A 23374-nucleotide genomic window follows, 5' to 3' on the forward strand; every position below is an offset into this window, starting at 1 on the left:
GGGGTGGCTGGTGGGCTCCCAGAGAGCTTGGCTGTCCTTTCTCAGGCTGAATGGCATCAGGAGCACAGCCACACACACGTGGGGGTAGGAACAACTGACAGAAACAAGGGTTAAGTAGTACCTATCAACACTGACAGACAATAGTTCATTCGTCTCTTCCTCCTCAGAAGGCCAGTGTGTATCCGGGTGTAATGGCCCCATCCTTCGTATCCAGCACTTTGCATTTTAATTGCTGCAAAACAGGAATAGGGCCAGCTTGCTAGGGACGTTATCTTCTGCTATTTTGATTTCAAAACTTAAACCTATCAAAGCTAAAAATAAAGCTCCTCCTATTACAGATAATAGGAACTGCTGCATTATTTCTCTGTCCTGCCACTTGTAGTAGCCACAGCTTACTGCCTCTGAAGAACCATCTGTATCATGTAGTTCTGCCTGTGTCTGTTTACTCGACCTAAGAGAGCTATTACTAACCTGAACTCCCTCTTTGGGCTGCCTGGGGAGGTGAAAACTCACCGGATCAGGAAATGATGCTTGGGTGAAAAGGCTTGATAGTTCCCCAATTTTCCTGATTAAAAGGAGCAGCAAAGGTATCTCAGAGATAAAGCATGCTCTTAGCTGAAAATTGGCCACGTACTTTCCCTTTCTTAATGAAAGACCTGCATTTCAGTACGAGATACCCATTTCCTCCAGGAAAGAGGCAAGAGAGAAAGAGCTACACGTCTTACACTGCTCTTTGAACTGATACAAGATGCACTGACCTGAGCTAAAGTCCCTCCTGAATAGCCTTAAGTTTTAGCATGGAGGAGACAGCGTCAGGTAGCTGAGACACTTGAAAGCAGCTGTAGGCACACCTTTACCAATATTGACTCCTAACCTGGAAGCAGCAGGATGTGCTATTGCCACACACTGTTGGCAGGAGCCCCTGTATCTTTGGGTAGGGGTTTGCGTGGAGCCCAGGCATGTTTTGTCACCAGTGCGTCTTCTTTTGTCCCCAGTCTTCTTCCCCTTGCTGTGTCCCAGGAGTGGTTGCACACCTGAAGGTCAGCTCTGCAAGCTCCTCAGCTAGAGGAGAGCTGCTGCTATCTCTGAGCAAGGGGAGGCCTGCAATGCCCAGCTGAGGGTAAAGGGGCCATACCCTGACCTCAGTGCATGGGGAGTGGCACCATTGTAATCAGTGGTGGCCAAATTACAAACTAAATGGTGATAAACAGTGGCTGGAAAATGGGTCTGTGCAATTTAATACCATATTACCACTGATGCTATTTTATTGTCAACTGGGAAAATGGGATAAAAAGTGCCTTACGTTGATGCCTTTATGACTTTCTGTAGGGATCCTAATGCTCAGAAAAATGTGGATTAGGATGAGGTATGTTACTGCCATGTACGGAGGAAAAGGGAAAGAAACAAGCATCTGTATGCTGTGCTGTGCTGAACAAGAGGATGTACAGTTGTTAGTCCCTTCTTCCTCTCCCCCATATAACCCTGTGGCCAAAGGGGAAGAACTCGGTTGTGATTTGAACTTGGCCAGCAGCCAAACACCACACAGCCGCTCGCTCATCCTCCCCCTGCCCGGGGACTGGTAAAGAAACCGGAGGCATAAAGGGAGACTCATAGGTTGAGATAAAAAACAGTTTAGAAACTAACTGTAATAAAATAAAACAATAACAATAGTAGAAAGTACAAATGGGTAATGCACAATGCAATCACCACTCGCCAACTGATACCCAGCCCATTCACGGCTAGCGGTCCCACAAAACCAAGATCCTGCAATTGCAATCCTGGAAGCAAGAGAGAACCCCCCTCCTTCCTGGCCACCCCCCCTTTATATACTGAGCATGACGTTACATGATAGGGAATATTCCATTGGCTAATTTGAGTCCAGTGCTCTGGCTGTGCCCCCTCTCAGCTTCTTGTACATCTGTGCAAGGACAGGACACGGGGAGTTGGAGAGTCCTTGATGTCTTAACAACAACCGTAAACATCAGCATTTTATCAGCATTCTTCACGTACCGAATCTCATACTGAATCCAAAACAGGGCACCCTTTGAGCTGCTAAGAAGAAAATGAACTCTATCCCAGCCAAAACCAGGACAGTCAGGAGAGCTCAGAAAGAGATCAGAAAAAAAGGACAAATGGGAAATGGGAATTTTAGCACTATTTCAAGGAGGACTAGAGGGCATTCTCAGCCAGTGATAGAGGCACCGTTGAGACAGGCTGTCGGGATGGACGCTATGCCAGTCTTTGTGCACGTCACTTTTACTACTTCAGATTTGTTGAATTGGGAGCACTGTGTTGGAACAGAGAGAATCCTGATGGAATGTTCAGCTTTTAGAAACTATTATGCTGACTCACAACACTAACTGGGGGGACATGCAGGCTTTACTGAATACCTTCTTTTACTGCAGAAGAAAGAAGGATGGTACTAGACAAGGTGAAAGAAGAGGGAGGAAGAAGGAATAGGTGGGAGGATCCTAGTCAGTATTTGCCTTTGAGAGAAGATCCGGAGTGGGACACGAATACTGGGCTAGGAAAAACTAAATTGAAGCAATACCAGCAGCTGATGGGGTACAGCATGGGGTCCAAAAAGCAGAGAAATCTGTCTAAACTGTGTGAAGTTAGACAAGAGGCTGAAGAAAGTCCATCAGCTTTTTATGAGAGATTGTGTGAAGTGGCTAAGAAATGGACTGATTTAGATCCGGAAGAGGAGGAAAATGAGAAAGTGTTCAACATGTCGTTTATAGGTCGGCCATTGCAAGATACAAGAAAAAAGTTACAGAAAGTAGATGGAGCAGGGGGAATGTCTGTTTCCCAGTTGATTGAAATTGCTTATAAGGTACATAATAATAGAGAGGTAAAGAAGGAAAAGAAGGGACAGCAAAAAAAGAAACTGCAGGGTTCTCTCTTAGCTGCAACAATTGTAGACAGATGAGGTGGGATGAGACAATGAGGAAGAGGAGGTTGTGGGGGAAGGGGTAGAGGGGGTCCTGAAGCAAGACCGGGATACGGAGCATGAAAAGGCCCTCCTCGGGGCTTGAATCAGTGTGCTATTTGCAGGCAGGAAGGACACTGGACAAATGAATGTCCAAGTAAAGAAAGAAAACGGAGAGGAGAACAGATGAGGAACGACAACCTTACAATGTTGGAGGATTTGGATAATGAATGAAGGGGACAGGGGGAGGATATTAAAGCATCCCCAGCAGATCCCCTGGTTCCAGTAAAGCTGGGGAATGATGGACTGGTAGGAGCTGATACTAATGAAAATTGTCTGGAAGCAACAATCAGCATGTTGATCAGGTGATTGCACACCAGGTGAATGAACCCAGTTTTGGGACAACAAACACACCCGCACACCCTGAATGCACACCAACACACACACACAGACACTCACTGGCTGCACAGCAACACACACACTCCCATGGACTGCACTCCTCAGCCTTCCTGCTGCCACTGCTCCCAGCCTCTTGCTGCTTCATCCCCTTCAGTTGCTCCACACTGGAACCCTATCCCAAACCCACCAGACACCCCCTCCGCCCCCAACTAATCAAGCTCAGCCCTAGAGCTACCCTGCAGCTTTGGCCCAGTGACATCTCTGGCTAACAGAGTGCTGGGGTAGCCAGCTGTGGGTTAGAGAGATGACCAGCCCTGCTAAGAGTGCAGGTCAGTGGAGCCTGTGCTCTGTACTGCATGTCCAAGCTGAGGCCTCTTGACAGAAAGCTGGACTTGGTCAGGGTGGGACCATGACACAGCATCATCTCCAGAGCCACAACAGCTCCCTTAAAACCATGGTGAAGAAGCAGCAAAGGGCACGCCACAGTGTCCAGAGATCCCAGCTCAGCTGGAGGCGTGCGGTTCACCCCTGGGTGGGAACAGAGCTGGGAACTGCAGCACCATCACTTGCCAGGGGCCAGGAGCGCAGCAAGAGGAGGTTGGGATGGATGGTCCTGGCAGCCTCAGAGGCAGGACCTTGTGCCGCCAGTGCAGAGTGGACATGCCTAGGTGGGAAGCAGCTCAGGGTATGCATGCTTGAGCACCTCCAGGTCCTTCATGACTCCGGGAGGTGGAAATGTGGCCGGTGGTTGGCAGGCCTGGTCCTCTTGTAAGGTCTGTCAGGGATGCTGGGGCTGATCAATCAGGGGGGCTGCAAGCACATGCCATCCACATGACTGAAAGGGTCTCTCTCCTCTTGCTCATGAGCTAGGCCAGCTTCCCTTCTGCCATTGCTAGCAGCCAGGCTTCTGGAATCACCCCCTCCCGCCCCGGGTACAGAGCAGGGCTGCACAGAAAAGGGTTTGGAATCACTCTCAAAGAGAAGGTAAGATGGACTGTAGTGATTAGGTGCAGGGCTCAGTCCAACAGCCAAACCAACCAGCTGTTTGCTTATGTGTGAGTAGCTCCTTGATCCCCCCTTCTCTCCATTTTCCGTGCTTAACATCCCCCTCATCTTCCTCGACTCCTCCCTTTCTCCGCCCTTATCTCCTCTCCCACAAGGGACCCACCCCTGGTTGTTTTTACCCCTTGCTCCCAGGTTTGCTCCATCTGTGAACAGATTTGGTGTTTCAGGTGCTGTTAGCTAGGTCACCTTGGACTTCCATGGCATTCCTCATGTGGTTTCCTGGGTACTGCTGTCCCTGCCAGATTCCTCTCCCTAAAATGACCCCATCTCTTCCTCCAATTATCTGTGAAGTGTGGCCATCTCCCACATCATTCTCCCTTAACCATCTGCAAAATCTGGTGCTGGAAGAGCGGAGTATCCACAAAAGACAAGATGCTGTCACAGTAGAGACGGACACGACAAACATCAGATTGTGTAAAATGACCAAAATGGCCACAATGGCTACAGAGGCTACTTTATTGTTCTAACAAGCCTTTTTATAACCTTCAAAGTAGGTGTTCATACAGGATTGGTTTACTTTAGTAACTAAGAGTTCATGATTGGGTGTTAGTTTCTCGGCTGAATCATCAGGACAGTTCTTCTTATCTTATTTCTCTAATCTTGTTTCCATGGCACTTCTCGGGACTTTCCGGCCTCTCATGGATACACTGGAATCTCGTCAAGCTTAAATTCTTCTTCAATTAGACTAGAGGTAGACCCGCTGCCTCCCCCGACAATATGCCTTCTCTCAGGCCGCCTTCACAGAATCACAGAATCATCTAGGTTGGAAAAGACCTTGAAGATCATCCAGTCCAACCATTGACCTAACACTGACAGTTCAACTACACCATATCCCTCAGCGCTAAGTCAACCCGACTCTTAAACACCTCCAGGGATGGGGACGCCACCACCTCCCTGGGCAGCCCATTGCAATGCCTAACAACCCGTTCTGTAAAGAAATACTTCCTAATATCCAGTCTAAACCTTCCCTGGTGCAACTTGAGGCCATTACCTCTTGTCCTATTGCTTGTTACTTGGTTAAAGAGACTCATCCCCAGCTCTCTGCACCCTCCTTTCAGGTAGTTGTAGAGGGCGATGAGGTCTCCCCTCAGCCTCCTCTTCTCCAGACTAAACACCTCCAGTTCCCTCAGCCGCTCCTCGTACGACCTGTGCTCCAGACCCTTCACCAGCTTCGTTGTCCTTCTTTGGACACGCTCAAGTCATTCAACGTCCTTTTTGTAGTGAGGGGCCCAAAACTGAACACAGTATTTGAGGTGTGGCCTCACCAGTGCCGAGTACAGGGGCAATATCCCTTCCCTGTCCCTGCTGGCCACACTATTGCTGATACAAGCCAGGATGCCATTGGCCTTCTTGGCCACCTGGGCACACTGCTGGCTCCTGTTCAGACGGCTGTCAATCAACACCCCCAGGTCCCTCTCTGACTGGCAGCTCTCCAGCCACTGCTCCCCAAGCCTGTAGCGCTGCTGGGGGTTGTTGTGGCCCAAGTGCAGCACCCGGCATTTGGCCTTATTGAAACTCCTACAGTTGGCCTCAGCCCATCGCTCCAGCCTGTCCAGGTCTCTCTGCAGAGCCTCCCTACCCTCGAGCAGATCAACACTCCCACCCAACTTGGTGTCATCTGCAAACTTACTGAGGGTGCACTCGATCCCCTCGTCTAGATCATCAATAAAGATGTTAAACAGGAGTGGCCCCAAAATCAAGCCCTGGGGGACACCACTCATGACCAGCTGCCAACTGGATTTAACTCCATTCACCACAACTCTTTGGGCCCGGCCATCCAGCCAGTTTTTTACCCAGCAAAGTGTGTGCCCATCCAAGCCGCGAGTAGCCAGTTTCGCCAGGAGAATGCTGTGGGAAATGGTGTCAAAGGCCTTACTAAAGTCAAGGTAGACAACGTCCACAGCCTTTCCCTCATCCAATAAACGGGTCACCCTGTCGTAGAAGGAGATCAGGTTTGTCAGGCAGGACCTGCCTTTCATAAACCCATGCTGACTATGCCTGATCCCCTGGTTGTCCATTATATGACTTTTAATGGCACTCGAGATGACCTGCTCCATGACCTTCCCTGGCACCGAGGTCAGACTGACAGGTCTATAGTTTCCTGGATCCTCCTTCCTGCCTTTCTTGTAGATGGGTGTCACATTTGCCACCCTCCAGTCCAATGGGACCTCCCCAGTTAGCCATGACTTCAGGTAAGTCATGGAAAGTGGCTTGGCACGCACATCTGCCAACTCCCTCAGCACCCTTGGGTGTAACCCATCCAGTCCCACAGACTTGTGTGCATCAAAGTGGTGTAGCAGGTCTCTGCCTGCTCTAAGCAGATTTGGGGCACCACTTTCAGGTCAATGTTCAGAAACCGAAGCAGCCTTGAGTCCAGTTTGGGGGCCAGTCCTGGTGCCTCTGAAGCCGTGCTACACCTCAAGGGCCCTGAGAGCAGCTGTTCCATATTCAGACAGAGCCTTCCCTGGCATCCTAGGGACCAGTTTGGGCGCTCAGCTGTGTGTCTTATGTCTATCCACACAAGCCAGGATGCCAGCAGGAAGCTCCCACACCTTTCATGAGCTTTGAGGCTGCCACTCTTCAAGCCACGGCCTCCAGGGACCCAGCCCTGCTTGACAAATGCAACGCACGCGGCTGGCTCCTGCTTCTCTCCCGTGACTGCCCTACTCCAGCACATGAGCATGGCTCCACCGTACGGCTGCAGAAGGCAGACTGACGAGCTGTGACCAATTCAGGATGTACCAAAGACATGGACAATGGCATGTGGAGCTGAGAGCAGGAGCAACCTTCTCTGTTCAGGGCTTGCAGTTGCATGTCCTTGGCCACACGTACCAGGTGCCACAACTGCCCTTGTCGGTGCTGGCCCAGAACAGCAAAAGAACTCACAGACAGCAAGGACAGGAAGCCTGCCAGAGACTGTCGCTGGGGCTGACATGGCCAGTGTGGACAGTGCTGCATCTGTGCTGCACAGCGCTTTGTGCGGGAAGGCTGACACTACTTGGATCTGCTTGGGCTGGCACATCACTGCTTGCCTGCCGCGGCTGTAACCAGATCGGCTCTGCAACACCCAAATGTGCATACTGCCTGTAGGACTTATGTTCTCTGGTGTATGTTTTTTGGGAAGGACCCGGTGGCAAAGGGCTGCAGAGAGCAGGGTGGCAGTGAACATTCCAAAGAGGCTGTGGTGCCACAGTGGGTTTTTTCCTGCTAGCCATTAGCAGGCAGTGCTCAGAGACGGGCACTGCTGCCTGTCACAGGGCCTGCACACCCCATCCCGCAAGCAGAGCATTCAGCGGGGCTCTGTCGGGGGTGACCGATCCCAGCTTCTGCTTCCCCTCCTGCTTGGAAGCCCCCATGTTGTGGCCCCCTACCGAGAGGCCACTGTGCCCAGTACCTGGAACCAGCTGTGACCCTGTGACATCAGCCTTGTTGCCAAGGACACCATGGGCAACATGAGCCCTGCAGGCACTCTGTGGCAGCGAGCCCTCCGTTCTTGCAGCTGGCACATGCCATTGGCAGCGATGATTTTGCTTCCCCTCCTCATCCTGTTGGCCCTGTGCTGGCATGCGCACGGCGCATAGGACACCCGTGGATAAGTGGGACAAGTGTCTGGGAGGGAGCTTGGGCACCCTGATGGAGTTCCCTGGAGGGTGCCTGCTTGTCCCCCATGGCCACACCACAGCTTCCCCAGCCCCACGTGGGAGCCTCGGTTCCTTGCAGCACCCGGGCTGCTGGCACAACTCGCCTGCAGGTCTAAAGCAGAAATGTGGGCGGACACCTGTCCTCCCCACGGGGCTCCCTGGCCTCGCTGTCCATGCAGCGCCTCGTGGGGAGGGCAGACGGCTGACCTTCAGCCAGAACAGCAGCGACCCATTGAGTAAGACACTAATGAATTTCCAGTTACAGAGGGACCTGTGGGCTCCGGCCAATGGCTTCTGGCTATGAAACCTTGCACGTGGTGGGGGGCACAGACACCCAGCCAGGGGCCTGGCCCTGGATCGTCAGCATTGAGGGTCCCTGGGCAGCAGAGACAGGGCATATATGTGGAGGGTCCCTCATCAGTCCACAGTGTGTCCTCACAGCAGCCCACTGCTTCACCAAGGCCAGGTAAGGAGGGGAAGGAACGCGGATATCCCCACAGCACTCGCAGGTGCCCCCTTCGCAGCACCACGAGCTACTCCCATCCCCGTTCCTTGTGGTACGCCCAGTGCCTGGGCACTGCAGAACCTGGCTGAGAGGCGGCTCAGGAGAGGGCTGGGCTCAGGCCATGGCTTCCTAGCAGGCTCCAGCTCGACATGTCTTGGGCCCAAGGCATGCTAGGGCAGTTGCACCCTCCATAGCGCTGCTTTCCTGTCTCCTGTGTGAAGCAGAGGGCACGGAACTGCTGGGCTGCTGCAGCATGTGGCTGGGCTCCCTCTGAACCCTCTCCCCATCTGCCTTCCAGGCACATCACCATGTGGCGCGTAGTGATCGGGGCCACTCAGTTGACTCAGCTGGGCCCGGAGGCCCAAGTGCGAAATATTAAGCGTCTGCTGGTTCATGAACACTACAGCAGCGTCTCGGAGAGGAACGACATTGCATTGCTGGAATTGGACCAGCCTGTCCAGGGCAGTGACTCTGTACAGCTTGCCTGTGTGCCCGACGCCTCGCTGCGAGTGTCAGAGCTGACAACCTGCTATGTCAGCGGTTGGGGGTCCATCAATGCAAGATGTGAGTTTCTAAAGACTGCTCGTGTCCTGAGGGCAAGCTCGGCACTCTGGGGAGATGGGTTGGGCTTCCTGACAGCAGAGGCGAGAGCCAGAGTCTGGCTGCGGGGATGTATGCCCATAGAGAGAGGTGCCTAGCCCAGGGTCCAAGGCGAGACAGAAGGGAAACGCAGTACAATGTCTCTCACAATGCAAAGCCAAGCCCCAAGGAAGGGATTCATCCAGACAGGGCAGGAGACCTGGCAATAAGCTGTTGGGTGTTAATTCCTTTCTGTGCTCACAGCTGGAGGATCAACGGATATCCTGCAGGAGGCCAAGGTCCGCCTCATCAATGTCAACTTCTGCAACAGCAGCCGGTGGTACAGAGGGGCCATCCACCCCCACAACCTGTGCGCTGGCTATCCGCAGGTCGGCATTGACACCTGCCAGGTAGAAGCCTGTGACAAGGCAGCGCCCAGCGCCACAGGCAGCCCCGGCACATCCCAGCGCAGCCGTTGCGTGGCAAGTTGCCCTCCCACTGCTGGGTCCCGGCCACTGGCAGGGGTTACCTCCCCTTCCCCAGCTGCAGGTCCTTGCCCACGGCCCCACTTGTCCCAGAGGCCCGGGACTCTGCCCAGAAAGCCCATCCAGTGCTCATGGCAGCCCCGAGGTCGAGATCCCAATACCAAAATATTCCTCTTGCACACATCCAGCATCACTGTGCGGAGATGAGAGCCCTACCCCACAGGCCCACAACCCCCTCCCAGACAAGGTCCCGTCGACCCCAGCACCTGAGCAGAGCCTCTCTGTGCAGAGGATACAGCTCTGGGGGGTGCTGGCAAGAGAGAAGGAGCCAGCCCCAGTGCTGCCAGCAGCCACCCGACACCACCTGAACCCTCCCTCTCTCCTCCACTGCAGGGTGACAGCGGTGGTCCTCTTGTGTGCAAAGACAACGATGCTGACTACTTCTGGCTTGTTGGAGTGACCAGCTGGGGGAGAGGCTGTGCGAGAGCAAAACGGCCTGGAGTCTACACCTCCACTCAGCACTTTTATGACTGGATCTTGGTACAGATGGGACTGCACCCAGCAGTAACGGCTACTCCAACGTCACGGCCAGTCTTCACCTCAACCCCTTTCAGAGGCCAAGGCCAGTACCAATGCAAGCGGACAGGTTTACGCCCTGTCCTTTTCAACGTCAGAAGGTGGTGGAATTCTTTAATCTGCTGCAGGAGCTCCTGCAGGTCCTACAGGGGGAAAAGGCTCCAGCAGCAGCATGAGCAGGACCCAGTTCAAGCTGCTGCGCACCACCACCATCTCCTGCAGAGGCACTGCCTGCTGAGCCAAAGGCAGCCTCAGTGCCAAAGGCCTGCTCGGTCCTGCCCACGCACACAAATGTTCAATTTGAGCCTTCGGGTTCTTGAAATAAAGTTGCCAGTTTTCACAGCTAACCATGCTTCAGTCCAATTCAGTCTCCTGTGCAAGGCAAGGACTTCCATGCCTGCCACCTGCAAAACAAGGCTGCGGGCAGCCAAGACGGGCACAAAGGGAAAGAGTCACTCAGAAGGGCTGGTCAGAGGGGAGGGTGAGGTGCGGTGGGAGAAGGGGGTGAGAGGTCTTGGGGACAGCAGTTGGAAATGCAAAAGTGTCCTACGCCGACTACTGCTGGGATCCCTTTGTGTGTGTGTGTGTGTGTGTGTGTGTGTGTATGTGTAAAAATTGACACCCCTAAATATACAGAAAAAACAAGTTGGCCGAACCATTAAAATGCATAAACACTGCCAAAGGATGGTGAGTCACCTTGGCTGGACAATGTGTGGTAACTCCACAAATAATGAGGGAGTTAATGGAGAGAACCCGTAAGAGTACACATATGGGAGCTGAAGCTTTAATTGAAGCTGTAAAGGCATATGCTGTAGGAATCAATATGATTGCCAAAAGTGTTACACAACGATGTGAAATTTGTGTCAAAAATAATCCTAAAATGCAAAGGAGATCCCCTCCCAGAGAGGTGAAGAGATTTTATGCCTGGGGAATGCTGGCAAACTGATTTTTCCAAAATACCTAATTGAAATGGATATACGTATTTGTTGGTAACTGTTGATGCTTTTTCAGGATGACCTGAAGCTTTCTCATGTGGCAACAATAAAGCAAGAGAGGTGGCAAAAATTTTATTAAAAGAAATTCGACTGACGTTTAGGGTAACAGAAGGATTCTCTTCAGATTGTTGCAGAAATAGTTCAAGAAGTGTCAAGATTTTTACAGATTAGGGGGGATTTGCACACTCCATGCAGGCTGCAGTCTAGCAGAAAAGTGGAGAGGATGAATCAGACAACAAAGAGGCAGACTGGAAAATTGTGTCAGGGAACCCAGATGAAGTGGACATAGGTTTTGCCTCTACCATTATTAAGAATTAGAATAACTCCTAGAGTTAGAGAAGGAGTTCTACCATTTGAAATTTTGTGTGGGAAACCTTACACTGCAAATTTAACAAGGAAGGAAACCCAAATGCATCTTAAATGTGATGAGATTTTGAGTGATTACCTCTTGTCTTTGGCAAGAGTTCTCACCTCTCTCCTGTGCGAGGAGGCACTACAGGCATGGCCCTGGGGCTCCGGAGGCCCATGGCCATGCCCCCCAGCAGGTGGGTGTCACCCAGAGTGGGGCAGGTGGGACAGGGAGAGGCACCAGGAGAAGGGGGAGAAAGCAGCACCCAGAGATGGGGTCAGAGAAATAGCAATTTATTGTCTTTTCCTTGAAAAAAGACTTGCTGCAGCCCTGCTAGTGCTGCCAGCGGGGTGACCTCTTGCAGGGCTGTGGAGAGTCTTGGGGGCTGGAAGCCCTCCTCTTCAGGGGACGCCGGGACCCCGCAGTTGAGCGGTCCCTGCCACAGCTGGGAGCGGAGAGGCTGCGCCTGCAGCCCCGGGCAGAGGGATCTGCCACCACCGCCTGCCCCGGCTCCTCCTGGGGCTGCTCCTGCTCTGCCGGGATGGGTGCAGATCGGGGGCGCCGGGGTCCCCCGGTTGAGCTGTCCCTGCCGCTGCCAGGAGCAGAGGGGCTGTGGCTGCAGCCCTGGGCAGAGGGACCTGCCACCAACGCCTGCCCCGCCTCCTCCTGGGGCTGCTCCTGCTCTGCCGGGACGGGCGCAGATCCGGGGCTCCAGGGTCCCCCGGTTGAGCTCTCCCTGCTGCTGCCGGGAGAGGAGGGGCTGTGACTGCAGCCCTGGGCAGAGGGACCTGCCACCGCCGCCTGCCCCAACTCCTCCTGGGGCTGCTCCTGCTCTGCCGGAACAGGAGCCAATGGACGGTGGCTAGGACCCCCGTGGAGGGCAGCTTCCAAGGTGCCGGCTTCCTCCTCCAATTCAGAGCTTCCAGGGCTGCTGGAGGAGGTTGGGCTGGAGTCAGGAGACACCTCCCGGGAGCTGGGGCTGGGGCTGGTTGCGGGCCTGTCGTGCTCCCTTCTGGCAGCGTAGGAGATCAGCATCCTCCAGGCCTCAAAGCTGCACTGGTGCACGATGACATCGATGAGGCCGTGCACCAGCGGTGCCGTGTGTTCCTGGAGGCTGTGCTGCAGCAGCTGGACAATGGGTTCTTCATCCGGACCGCAGATACACAGGGCGTGCAGGACCAGCTTTTCTGTTGTCACTGCCAGCCACCACTGTTCCTCATAGATTCTCTCCAGCTCCTGGCGCAGCCAGGGCAGTGCAGGGGAAAGAAGATGACGGTTTTCTTGGAAAAGCAATGCCCAGACCTCGGGCGGGACGCCAGCCATGGTAGGCCTCTCATCTGTCCCCGCAGCCCCCCGCTCTTCCAGGAACGGCCTTCTCTGCGGATAGGACGGAGGGGATGCCGCAGGGCGATGGGGGCTGCCGTTTGCCACATGGCCGGGAGCTCTGCCTGCCTGGCTGCTGGCCACTGATGGCTGTGCGGTGGGCGTGATGACCTGCTCTAGGTAATCATCTCTTCCCCTCACAGAAAACCTGACCTTCTCCATCAGGCCTCTGCAGAGTGGGCAGTTCAATGTCCTTTTTGCCCACCGCAGCACGCAGCCCAGGCAGAACCGGTGTTGGCATGGCTGCACAAAGGCGACGTCCTTCAGAGCATCCTGGCAGATGGGGCAGATCAACTCTCTCCCAGCGGCCATGTCCATGCTCTGCAGAGGGATGGGGAGAGCTGAGGATGAGGAGCTGCTTCCCCTTGCTGGCGTCACACGCTGGCTGCAAAATGCAGAGGCGCCCCGGTCACTCACTGTCCCGCAGAGGGGAAGAGAGGGGAGGAAGAAATGCCCAGGTCCCTCACGAAGGACACCCTCCAGCTCCCCGAGCTCCTTCGCCCATGCCAGGGGGATGTTTCCCCACGCAACTCACCTCTGCTGCCACAAGCACCTGGCGGTGCCCAGCTGCCTGACCCAGGCAGCGCTGGGGAAACTCAGGGGATGGCTCCGGGATGGGCACCGAGAGCTGCCGATGGCAGCCCCCAAAGCACCACCCAGCACCGGTAGTTGCCTCGCTCGACCCTCCAGACCTCGCAGGCACGCTCAGCAGGAGTCCAGGCACGAACCAGACTAGGCTGGGCTCTGCCGGCGCCCGAATATAAGCAGTGAGGGACGTGAGGTCACAGTCCATCGCTCGCTGACATCACAGCCCACTGCTTGGTGATGTCACAATGGGACGTCTGCCCCCGCGTCACTCACGCCTCCACACACACCTCTGGGACTACTGCAACCCCACTTCCCACTCCCTCTTCTCACCAGTGTCTTCTGCTTGCCATCGGCATTTCATGCCAGTCACCAAGGCCTTGGCTGTGTCTTCTGTGCAGCCCCCTCAGATGCCCCTTGTTGAGGTCTGAAATCAGCCGGCAGCCGGACGCCATGTGGCCGGCGGTTCACCTCCCCGCTCCCCGGTGAAATAGGGGAGGGACAAAAAAAGGAGAATTCGTAGGTTGAATAAAAAGAACCAGTTTACTAAATATAACAAGAGAACCACAGTAGCAATAGTGAGTCCAAAAAGTAACGGGTAAAATGCAGCAGTGGCTTACCGAGCGCGGCAACAGCCCCCCACAGCAACAACACGGCCCGACGGGAAAATGGCGTGAATCCGAGCGAGAGCCCACCCACACCTATTTCCGGGCATGACATCACATGGTATGAAATACTCCAATGAAAGTTAACTCCATCCTGGTCGAAACCAGGACAGTCTCCACCCCTTATTCCATACCATTGACATTATGCTCAGGTTTCCAAATACATCTTAGGGAATCACCCCCCCCCTTTTTTCCCAGGTCTCACAGATATCATTCCCTCAGTCTATGGGCCATCCTTCCACAATGTCTGCTGAGTTCATTTAGTCCATAACTTTGGGTTCCATCTGTCATGACAGTCTATAAGGCTGGAGGGATGAGGCGGAGTTGGCTCAGTCAGTGGAGCAGGAGGCTTTGGATGTGGCACGGGAATGTTGCAAGGCACCAATTGCAATAACAGGGTTATTTGGCAGCCCGGTTCATTGGCTATTCTCACCTAAAATCAAATCTCCCTGAGGCACACATCGGACCTCTCTATCCCTCTGCATTACCCACCAAGTGCACCCATGTCCTTGGGCAAAAGTAATCCCATGCATGGGTTTACCTTTACCCAATGCAGGAGTAACCCAGATGGCCTTCCCCAACATATTGCTAATGCGCACTATGGGGGCTTTATCCCCATCCACGGTATGTAGGAGATTTGATTGAGTTGGGCCAGCCTAGTTGGCAAATCCTCTGGTATTGACTAACCAGGTGACTTTTGCTAAATGCACATCCCAGTGTTTGAAAGTTCCACCACCTATTGCTCTCAGTGTAGTTTTCAGCAATCCATTGTATCGCTCAATTTTCCCAGAGGCTGGTGCATGGTAGGGAATGTGATATATCCACGCAATACCATGCTCTTTGGCCCAGGTGTCTATGAGGTTGTTCCGGAAATGTGTCCCATTATCTGACTCAATTCTTTCTGGCATGTCATGCCCCCATAAGACTTTCTCCTCAAGGCCTAAAACGGTGTTCCGGGCAGTGGCATGGGACACGGCATGAGTTTCCAACCAGACTGTGGCTGCTTCCACCATTGTAAGCACAGTGTTTGCCTTGCCGAGTTTGTGGGAGTGTGATATAATCAATCTGTCAGGCCTCCCCATATTTATATTTTGACCATCGTCCTCCATACCAAATGGGCTTTAACCATTTGGCTTGCTTGATCGCAGCACATGTCTCACATTCATGGATTACCTGTGCAATAGCATCCATGGTTATGTCCACCCCTCGGTCACGAGCCCATCTATATGTTGCATCTCTTCCCTGAGGAGTCATGGACGCAGGGAGCCATAAATTGTTCACCCTTATGTTGCCAGTCCAGATCTACTTGAGACACCTTGATCTAGACAGCCTGATCCGCCTGTTGGCTGTTCTGATGTTCTTCAGTGGCCCGGCTCTTGGGTACATGAGCATCTACACGGCGTACTTTCACAACCAGATTCTCTACCTGAGCAGCCATATCTTGCCATAATTCAGCAGCCCAGACGGGTTTGCCTCTGCGCTGCCAGTTGCTCTGTTTCCACTGCTGTAACCACCCCCACAGCGCATTTGCCACCATCCATGAGTCAGTATAGAGGTAGAGCACTGGCCACTTTTCTCGCTCAGCGATATCCAAGGCCAACTGGATGGCTTTCACCTCCGCGAACTGACTCGATTCACCTTCTCCTTTAGTAGCTTCAGCAACCCATCATGTGGGGCTCCATACAGCTGCTTTCCACCTTCGATGTTTTCCCAAAATGCGACAGGACCCGTCGCTAAACAGGGCACATTGCTTCTCATTATCCGGTAGTTTATTATATGGTGGGGCCTCTTCAGCACATGTTACCTCTTCATCCGGTGCCATTCCAAAATCTTTGCCTTCTGGCCAATTTGTAATCACTTCCAATATTCCCGGACGGCTGGGGCTCCCTATTTGAGCCCATTGTGTGATTAATGCGACCCATTTAGTCCATGTGGCATCAGTTGCATGGTGTGTAGAGGGGACTCTCCCTTTGAACATCCAGCCCAGCACTGGCAGTCGGGGAGCCAGGAGGAGCTGTGCTTCAGTCCCGATCACCTCTGAAGCAGCTCGGACCCCTTCATACACTGCCAGTATCTCCTTTTCAGTTGGAGTATAGCTGGCTTCTGATCCTCTGTATCCCCGACTCCAAAACCCCAGGGGTTGACCCTGAGTCTCCCCTGATGCTCTCTGCCAGAGACTCCAGGTAGGGCCATTCTTCCCGGCTGCCGTGTAGAACACATTTTTAATATCTTGCCCTGTTCGAACTGGCCCGAGGGCTACTGCATGAACTATTTCCTGCTTAATTTGCTCAAAAGCCTGTTGCTGCTCTGGGCCCCATACAAACAAATTCTTTTTCCAAGTCACTTGATAGAGAGGGCTGACAATCTGACTCTACTTTGCAATGTGCAGTCTCCAGAAACCCACAACACCCAAGAAAGCTTGCGTTTCCTTTCTGTTAGTTGGTGGGGACATAGCTGTTATTGTATTACCTCCATTGGAATCTGGCGACGTCCATCTTGCCATTTTACTCCTAAAAACTGGATCTCTTGTGCAGGTCCCTTGACTTTGCCACACTTTATGGCAAAAACAGCTCTCAGAAGGGTTGGGATTATTTTCTCCCCTTTCTCAAAAACTTCTGCTCTATTACCCCATATAATGATGTCACCAATGTACTGTAATTTTCTGGGGCTTCACACTGTTCCAGTGCAGTCTGGATCAGTCCATGGCAAATGGTGGGGCTGTGTTTGCACCCCTGGGACAGTCGATTCCAGGTGTATTGGACACCCCTCCAGGTAAAAGCAAACTGTGGCCTGCATTCTGCTGCCAGAGGGATGGAGAAAAATGCATTGGCAATATCAGTCATGGCATACCACCTGGCCACCTTTGACTCCAGTTCATATTGCAGTTCCAACATGTCTGGCACGGCAGCACTCAGTGGTGGTGTGACTTCATTCAGGCCATGATAGTCCACTGTCAATCTCCACTCTCCATTAGACTTTCGCACTGGCCATATGGGGCTGTTAAAAGGGGAGTGCATCTTGCCGATGACTCCTTGGCTCTCTAGTCAATGAATCAGTTCATGGATAGGGATTACAGAGTCTCGATTGGTGCGATATTGCCGTCAGTGCACGGTTGTAGTGGCAGTTGGCACCCGCTGTTCTTCAACTCTCAGCAATCCCACAACAGAAGGGTCCTCTGATAGACCAGGCAACACAGGCAGCTGTTTAATTCCTTCTGTTTCCATGGCAGCTATACCAAAAGCCCACCAATACACTTTTGGGTCCTTAAAATACGCTCTTCTGAGATAATCTATGCCAAGAATACATGGAGTGTCTGGGCCAGTCACAATGGGGTGTTTTTCCCACTCTTTTCCACTTAGGCTCACCTTGGCCTCCAATACACTCAGCTGTTGAGACCCCCCTGTCACTCCGGAAATACAAATGGGTTCTGCTCCTTCAAAATTTGATGGCATTAGGGTGCATTGCGCACCAGTGTCCACTAGAGCCTTATACTGCTGAGAGAGCCCTACCCCACAGGCTTACTACCCTCTCCCTGACAAGGTTCTGTAGGCCCCAGCACCTGAGCAGAGCCTCTCTGTGCAGAGGATACAGCTCTGGGGGGTGCTGGCAAGAGAGAAGGAGCCAGCCCCAGTGCTGCCAGCGGCCACCCGACACCACCTGAACCCTCCCTCTCTCCTCCACTGCAGGGTGACAGCGGTGGTCCTCTTGTGTGCAAAGACAACGATGCTGACTACTTCTGGCTTGTTGGAGTGACCAGCTGGGGGAGAGGCTGTGCGAGAGCAAAACGGCCTGGAGTCTACACCTCCACTCAGCACTTTTATGACTGGATCTTGGTACAGATGGGACTGCACCCAGCAGTAACAGCTACTCCAACGTCACGGCCAGTCTTCACCTCAACCCCTTTCAGAGGCCAAGGCCAGTACCAATGCAAGCGGACAGGTTTACGCCCTGTCCTTTTCCACACCAGAAGCTGGTGGAATTCTTTAATCTGCTGCAGGAGCTCCTGCAGGTCCTACAGGGGGAAAAGGCTCCAGCAGCAGCATGAGCAGGACCCAGTTCAAGCTGCTGCGCAGCACCACCATCTCCTGCAGAGGCACTGCCTGCTGAGCCAAAGGCAGCCTCAGTGCCAAAGGCCTGCTCGGTCCTGCCCACGCACACAAATGTTCAATTTGAGCCTTCGGGTTCTTGAAATAAAGTTGCCAGAGGGGAAATAAAGTGGTCAGAGGGGAGGGTGAGGTGCGGTGGGAGAAGGGGGTGAGAGGTCTTGGGGACAGCAGTTGGAAATGCAAAAGTGTCCTACGCCGACTACTGCTGGGATCCCTTTGTGTGTGTGTGTGTGTGTGTGTACAATGCACCAGTGAACTTGAAACTGGACTCTCTCGTGACACAGGAGACACAGATCTGGAAAGACCCACGGTTTGCACCGATGACTGGGTAAGGAGCTTGACATCCTGGCACAAATAATACATGGACTTAATTTCCATACTGTTAGTTGAGTTGAGGAATCTAAGCACGTGCTGTGCTTATGAATCTATGGAGTGAAGGTGTGTTTATGTTTCACTGGTAAACATCCAATCCTGATCATCTGGAAAGGCAGAAAAGGACTGGCCTGTGTTCATGTTTATGTAAGCGGTGGTTACGAGTACATGGGTGCTGGTAAAGGCATCGCTCTGTCTAAGTCGATCTGTTTTGCCGTTCACATTAATTGTGTAAGTCTGTGGGTGTGTTTGTGTAGCTGGCTCTTTGGAATGCAGCATAAGTCTCTTGAACGCACACATGGGAACAGCAGCAGCCACATCCATCAGGCTGGGACAGGAGAAGCCTCCTGGGTGTGAGAGTCCACCCGAATCAGCTCTCGTGGACCTGAAAGGAGAAATCCCCCGTGTTCAGAAGTCTGCTGGATCTTGCTGCTCTGTAAAGAATGGGGAAGGAAACCCAAAGCAACTCTGCAGCAGAGATCGCAGTGCGGACAGAGAGGCAGCAGTGTCTGGGCTGTGAAAGCAATGGGGAGTGCTGGCAGCGGGACCTGCACTGTCTAGGAACTGGACCGCCTTCTAACAAAAGGGCAGGAAGGATGCAAGCTCAAAGCTGTCTGAAAAAAGTGATTTGGTGTTTGTTTTCTCCCGTAGGTACCATTAAAGCATCTGGGCAGGACCCTTCTCTGCAGGCCCAAGAGTGGCTTAGCTCTCCTGGCAAGCTTTGCCTTGAAGAAGCATGCAGGAACGGCTCAAAGTTTTGATAGCCAGACAGCCTCTATGCTGGCACGGGAGGATGACTCCAGATGATCCGCCTGTTCCCACAGAAGCCACAGCTGAAGTAGCTCACACTCCAGACGCTTGCCTGTGAGCCCTGCCCCGGCAGCCGCTCCCTACCTCTTTGGGAGAAGCTGGATCAACTGTTCTGCAGACTGGGCCTGTTCATTTCCTAGTCTGGGTGGAACACAGCAAACAAAGGCAAGGCAGAGGACTCCCCGGAGCAGTGTCCACTCACACATGGAACACTAAGAACAGGATTCATCTACATAGAGGTTCTGTCTACAATATGGCTGTCAACATCAAGCCCATTTGCCTCAGACTTCCTGCACAGTCCGTGCAATCCGTGCATTCAAGGCTGGCTTGACACATCCTACAGGAAAGGCTTTTATTAGGCAAGATCAATCACGCCCTAAACCACACCCCGCAACCAAAAGAACTTCCATAGACTACAGTGGGAGCCTGCACACCTTCTTCAGGTGGACACACCTAGTCATATCTGTGATGATTTCTACCATGAATGCCAGCAAGGAAGCCCATGTCTGACACTGTACTGATAGAGAATAGCAGGAGACTGGTCCTGAGGGTATGTGTTCTCTCGCTGATGCTGAGCAGAAAGCATTATGCACTCTCACAGGCAGGATGCAGGAGACAGATCACAACCCAGTCGACAGCAATAATGAGTGCCTAGCTGGCATTCCTAAGAGGAGGGAATCATCCAGTCATCTGCAGAGGAAGGTGAACAACTTTGCCAGCAGGTCTGTTTAGACACTTTAGCACAGAGAAGTACCACGGAACCCCGCAGGCTGAATGAGCAACACAAAGGCAGTTACTGACTGTATGGGGGGGAGGGAAGCCACGTAACAGGTTATGCTCCTTTTCCAGCAAGACATCCTGCAATTTTTCACTAGGTACTGCTCCAATCAGCTTTTGAGTTCCTGCTGGATGAAATGGGCAGTGTGGTAAGGACAGAATTGGAAGGACACCACTTGAATAAACTTTAAATGGATCAAATCAGTGTTTTTAATTGCTAGTAAAACGAAAAGAGCCTGTAAGACAGCATGCAAGGTCAGTAGAGAACCCAGCTATACGTCTGGCAAAATACAGCCCTGAAAGACTAACATTCAAGAACTCATCTGGACCTAACAAATGTATGACATTCGTTCTCAGCCAGGTCAGAATCCTGAGACATTGAAAGAAGATATACTCACCATCAATTTTGTTGGCCACCCCAGTGCAGGGAGTCTCTGGGCAGAATTCTCTCAGCTACTTGTACCAGTTGTTTCAGTTCTTGTAGGTGACTTTCTGCTGTACATTAAACACCCTCTGAAAAAGAGACAGCTGTCATGGGACCAACAGCAAGACATCTCCTGACCAACCCACTGCACCAAACACAAGTACAGAATCCAGAATTTTCCCAGGAGGGTATCAACAAAGGAAACTGGTCTTTGTTAGGATGAAAGAGAAAAGGGAGACTGTATCCAGCAAGCCTTGAAAAATGCAGCCAGACCGTTTCTTTGCATGAGGCAGGAAACAGTCCCTCATTTTCCTTTACATTCTTATTTTGTACTATGACAAGCGCTCTGTCACCCATGACAGTGAACAAGCACTGAGAGATCTGTTCTGCTAAGTCGGGTCAGATGTGAGTCTTCTCTATGTTCACAATTAAAATATCAGTGAAGTTGACTGATTCTCATAAGTGATGAGAAATTGTGGAAAGTTAGAGCAACAGCACAAATCAAGAGACCTAAGTGGGTTAGGAGTCAGGAAACAAGACTGATGTCAGCTAATAAATGGGAAGCACAAAGTACAGGAAAATAGAAAGGGCAGAAGACCAGAGAAGAATGTCTTACGTGGTACCGCTGCAGAACATGTCAGAACAGTTTTGTACTACATCACCCAACAGTCACATCACAGAACAAGACAGGAATGCCCACTTCCTCCCATCATCTCTGACAGAACTGCTTCTAAATAAGTACATGCAGCTGTATGTACCACCTTACTGGAAAGACAGCGACAAACGTAAGGAAATTGAGAAGACAGCAAAGCCAGGGAATACAGTAAGAGTGCTATCAGGAAAGACAGAAGAGAGCTAAACATACCCAACGACACTGGTTTTATCTGGTGAGAGAAGAATATAGGAAAGTTTTTTAAACCACTGGAAGAGACAAGAAATATAAGGCAGCGTAATCATAAAACGTAATATACAGGACAAGTGTCAACTGGGACTGTTATTTGACAGAATTCCACCAGATCACAGCTGCGACACTACCCTTACCATGATACAAGCAGGAGCCTTATGGTAATAGGTGCATTCATGCTCTGGAACCTCTCCTGTCCAGCCGTGTCCCAGAAGTCTGTACACACACAAAAAAAGGCTTAGAATGACACAACTTTCCGAGTCCTGTTTTCCTCACAAGTTAAAGTCAGGATGCAAAGCCCAGTCCATCTACTCAGGGTCACAAATGAGGTTTCACCTCACTAATTTGAAAGATTCCAGGGCTAAGAGATTATGCAAAACTAGGACCTTTTCTTAGCTAGGCTTAGCTGTGAGTTGTGCAGACACTGAACATCGCTATAAACATACTAGCAAAGAGAAGTCATCAGTAGACATAAATATCCTGTAACATAGTTTGCTACATCACCACATGTGAGGCTTGACTTTCCTAATTTACACCAGTAAGTTCTTACAGAAGAATAAATCTTTTTGACTCAAGGCTTCTGATTTACACCAGGGCAAACGGAAGTGCATGAGGCCCATCTTATCTTAATAAAGTTTGTCAGCTACTGTTAAGTGCATTAATGGCAGATATAATAATAATATGTTAGTATGGTATTACAAGATAACAATATCAGATCTGGATTGAAAGGGGAAATAGATTGTTTGTCATTAAGCCATTTACAACACCATTCTCAGCAATCAGTCGGTTGCAGTGTGCTCCAATTTCAGCTGCTTTTTAATTAAAAGAACAAATCAAATCACAGCTAAAACGAAATCAGAAGCACCCACTTTGGGGAAAAAAGTTTTCAAAGGATGGCTTTAACATACACTGTTACGTTCAATTTTAGGTGATACAAGGTCACACATAAGGTATAATTTCTTAAAAAAAAAATCACACCTTAAAGTACACACAAAATAAAATCACACCTGAAACTATGTGGGGAGCGTTTTTTCTCCTTCAGTTCCCAGATTCTTCCATGGTACAACGGTGTTTGTCCGCAGATGCACAGTTTGTAGAAGACAGTGCCAACAAAGCACCAATCACAATGCAAATACCCCTTGCCTAAATGATTCCCATTAACATTTGTTAAAAAATATTCCGTTTTTAAACAAAGATAGCCAGTTTAAAGGTATTTAGACTACAGCTGTCAGCACTATTTTCATTTTCAAGCTGAAGTGCCCTCTGCTGGCCACGATTCCAAATGCCTTTGCTCATACGTTCCGTACGTAACTTTTTCTGAACATGAAACTTTGTTAGAAGAGGGCAGACTCCTATAACGATGTATCATTTCATTGTTGAAAATTATTTTCCTTTTTACATCAACAGGATCTGCATTAGGGAAAATTCTAAAGGGTGTTTAAACTTTGCGCCAAGAATCAAAACTTCGTTGGCCTTGCTCAGGTGCTCTACAGATGCCTATAGACTTGAGAGCTGCTTCCTCTGTTTCCCTGAAGCTTTGCGGCAGTCTAGTTCTTCAGAAGCTCAGCGGGCGTAAGAGGAGACTTCTCTGTCTTTGAAGACAGAGGACAGCTTCAGCCAAAGACCACTAGCTTTGTGAAGCAGCAATGAACTCTTGAGAGGTACCTGCCTGGACCTGAGGAAGAACAAGTTACTCCCAAGGTGCTCCATCTTTTCCTGCTCTTACCTTGCCATCCAGATGCTTCATGAGGAAAACAACGCAGAGGGCACATGTTTTCTTTCCCCTAAAGACTACAAGCCAAAAAATGGGCCTTGTTTTAGGGTA

The 23374-nt window shown here is 51.4% G+C and overlaps 1 protein-coding gene across 1 annotated transcript; it reads left to right on the forward strand.

Annotated features, from left to right (window-relative positions):
* Nucleotides 1-7957: 7957 nt before the first annotated feature.
* On the forward strand, nucleotides 7958-18201 carry LOC141918748 (acrosin-like). The gene is made up of 6 exons (XM_074813613.1): nucleotides 7958-7989; nucleotides 8294-8500; nucleotides 8838-9135; nucleotides 9409-9528; nucleotides 9997-10229; nucleotides 18066-18201. Exons 1-6 carry the CDS (start codon nucleotides 7958-7960, stop codon nucleotides 18199-18201), a joined length of 1026 nt encoding a protein of 341 aa, XP_074669714.1.
* Nucleotides 18202-23374: the final 5173 nt, after the last annotated feature.

This window comes from Strix aluco, chromosome Z (assembly GCF_031877795.1).
Source record: "Strix aluco isolate bStrAlu1 chromosome Z, bStrAlu1.hap1, whole genome shotgun sequence".
Classification (NCBI taxonomy): domain Eukaryota; kingdom Metazoa; phylum Chordata; class Aves; order Strigiformes; family Strigidae; genus Strix; species Strix aluco.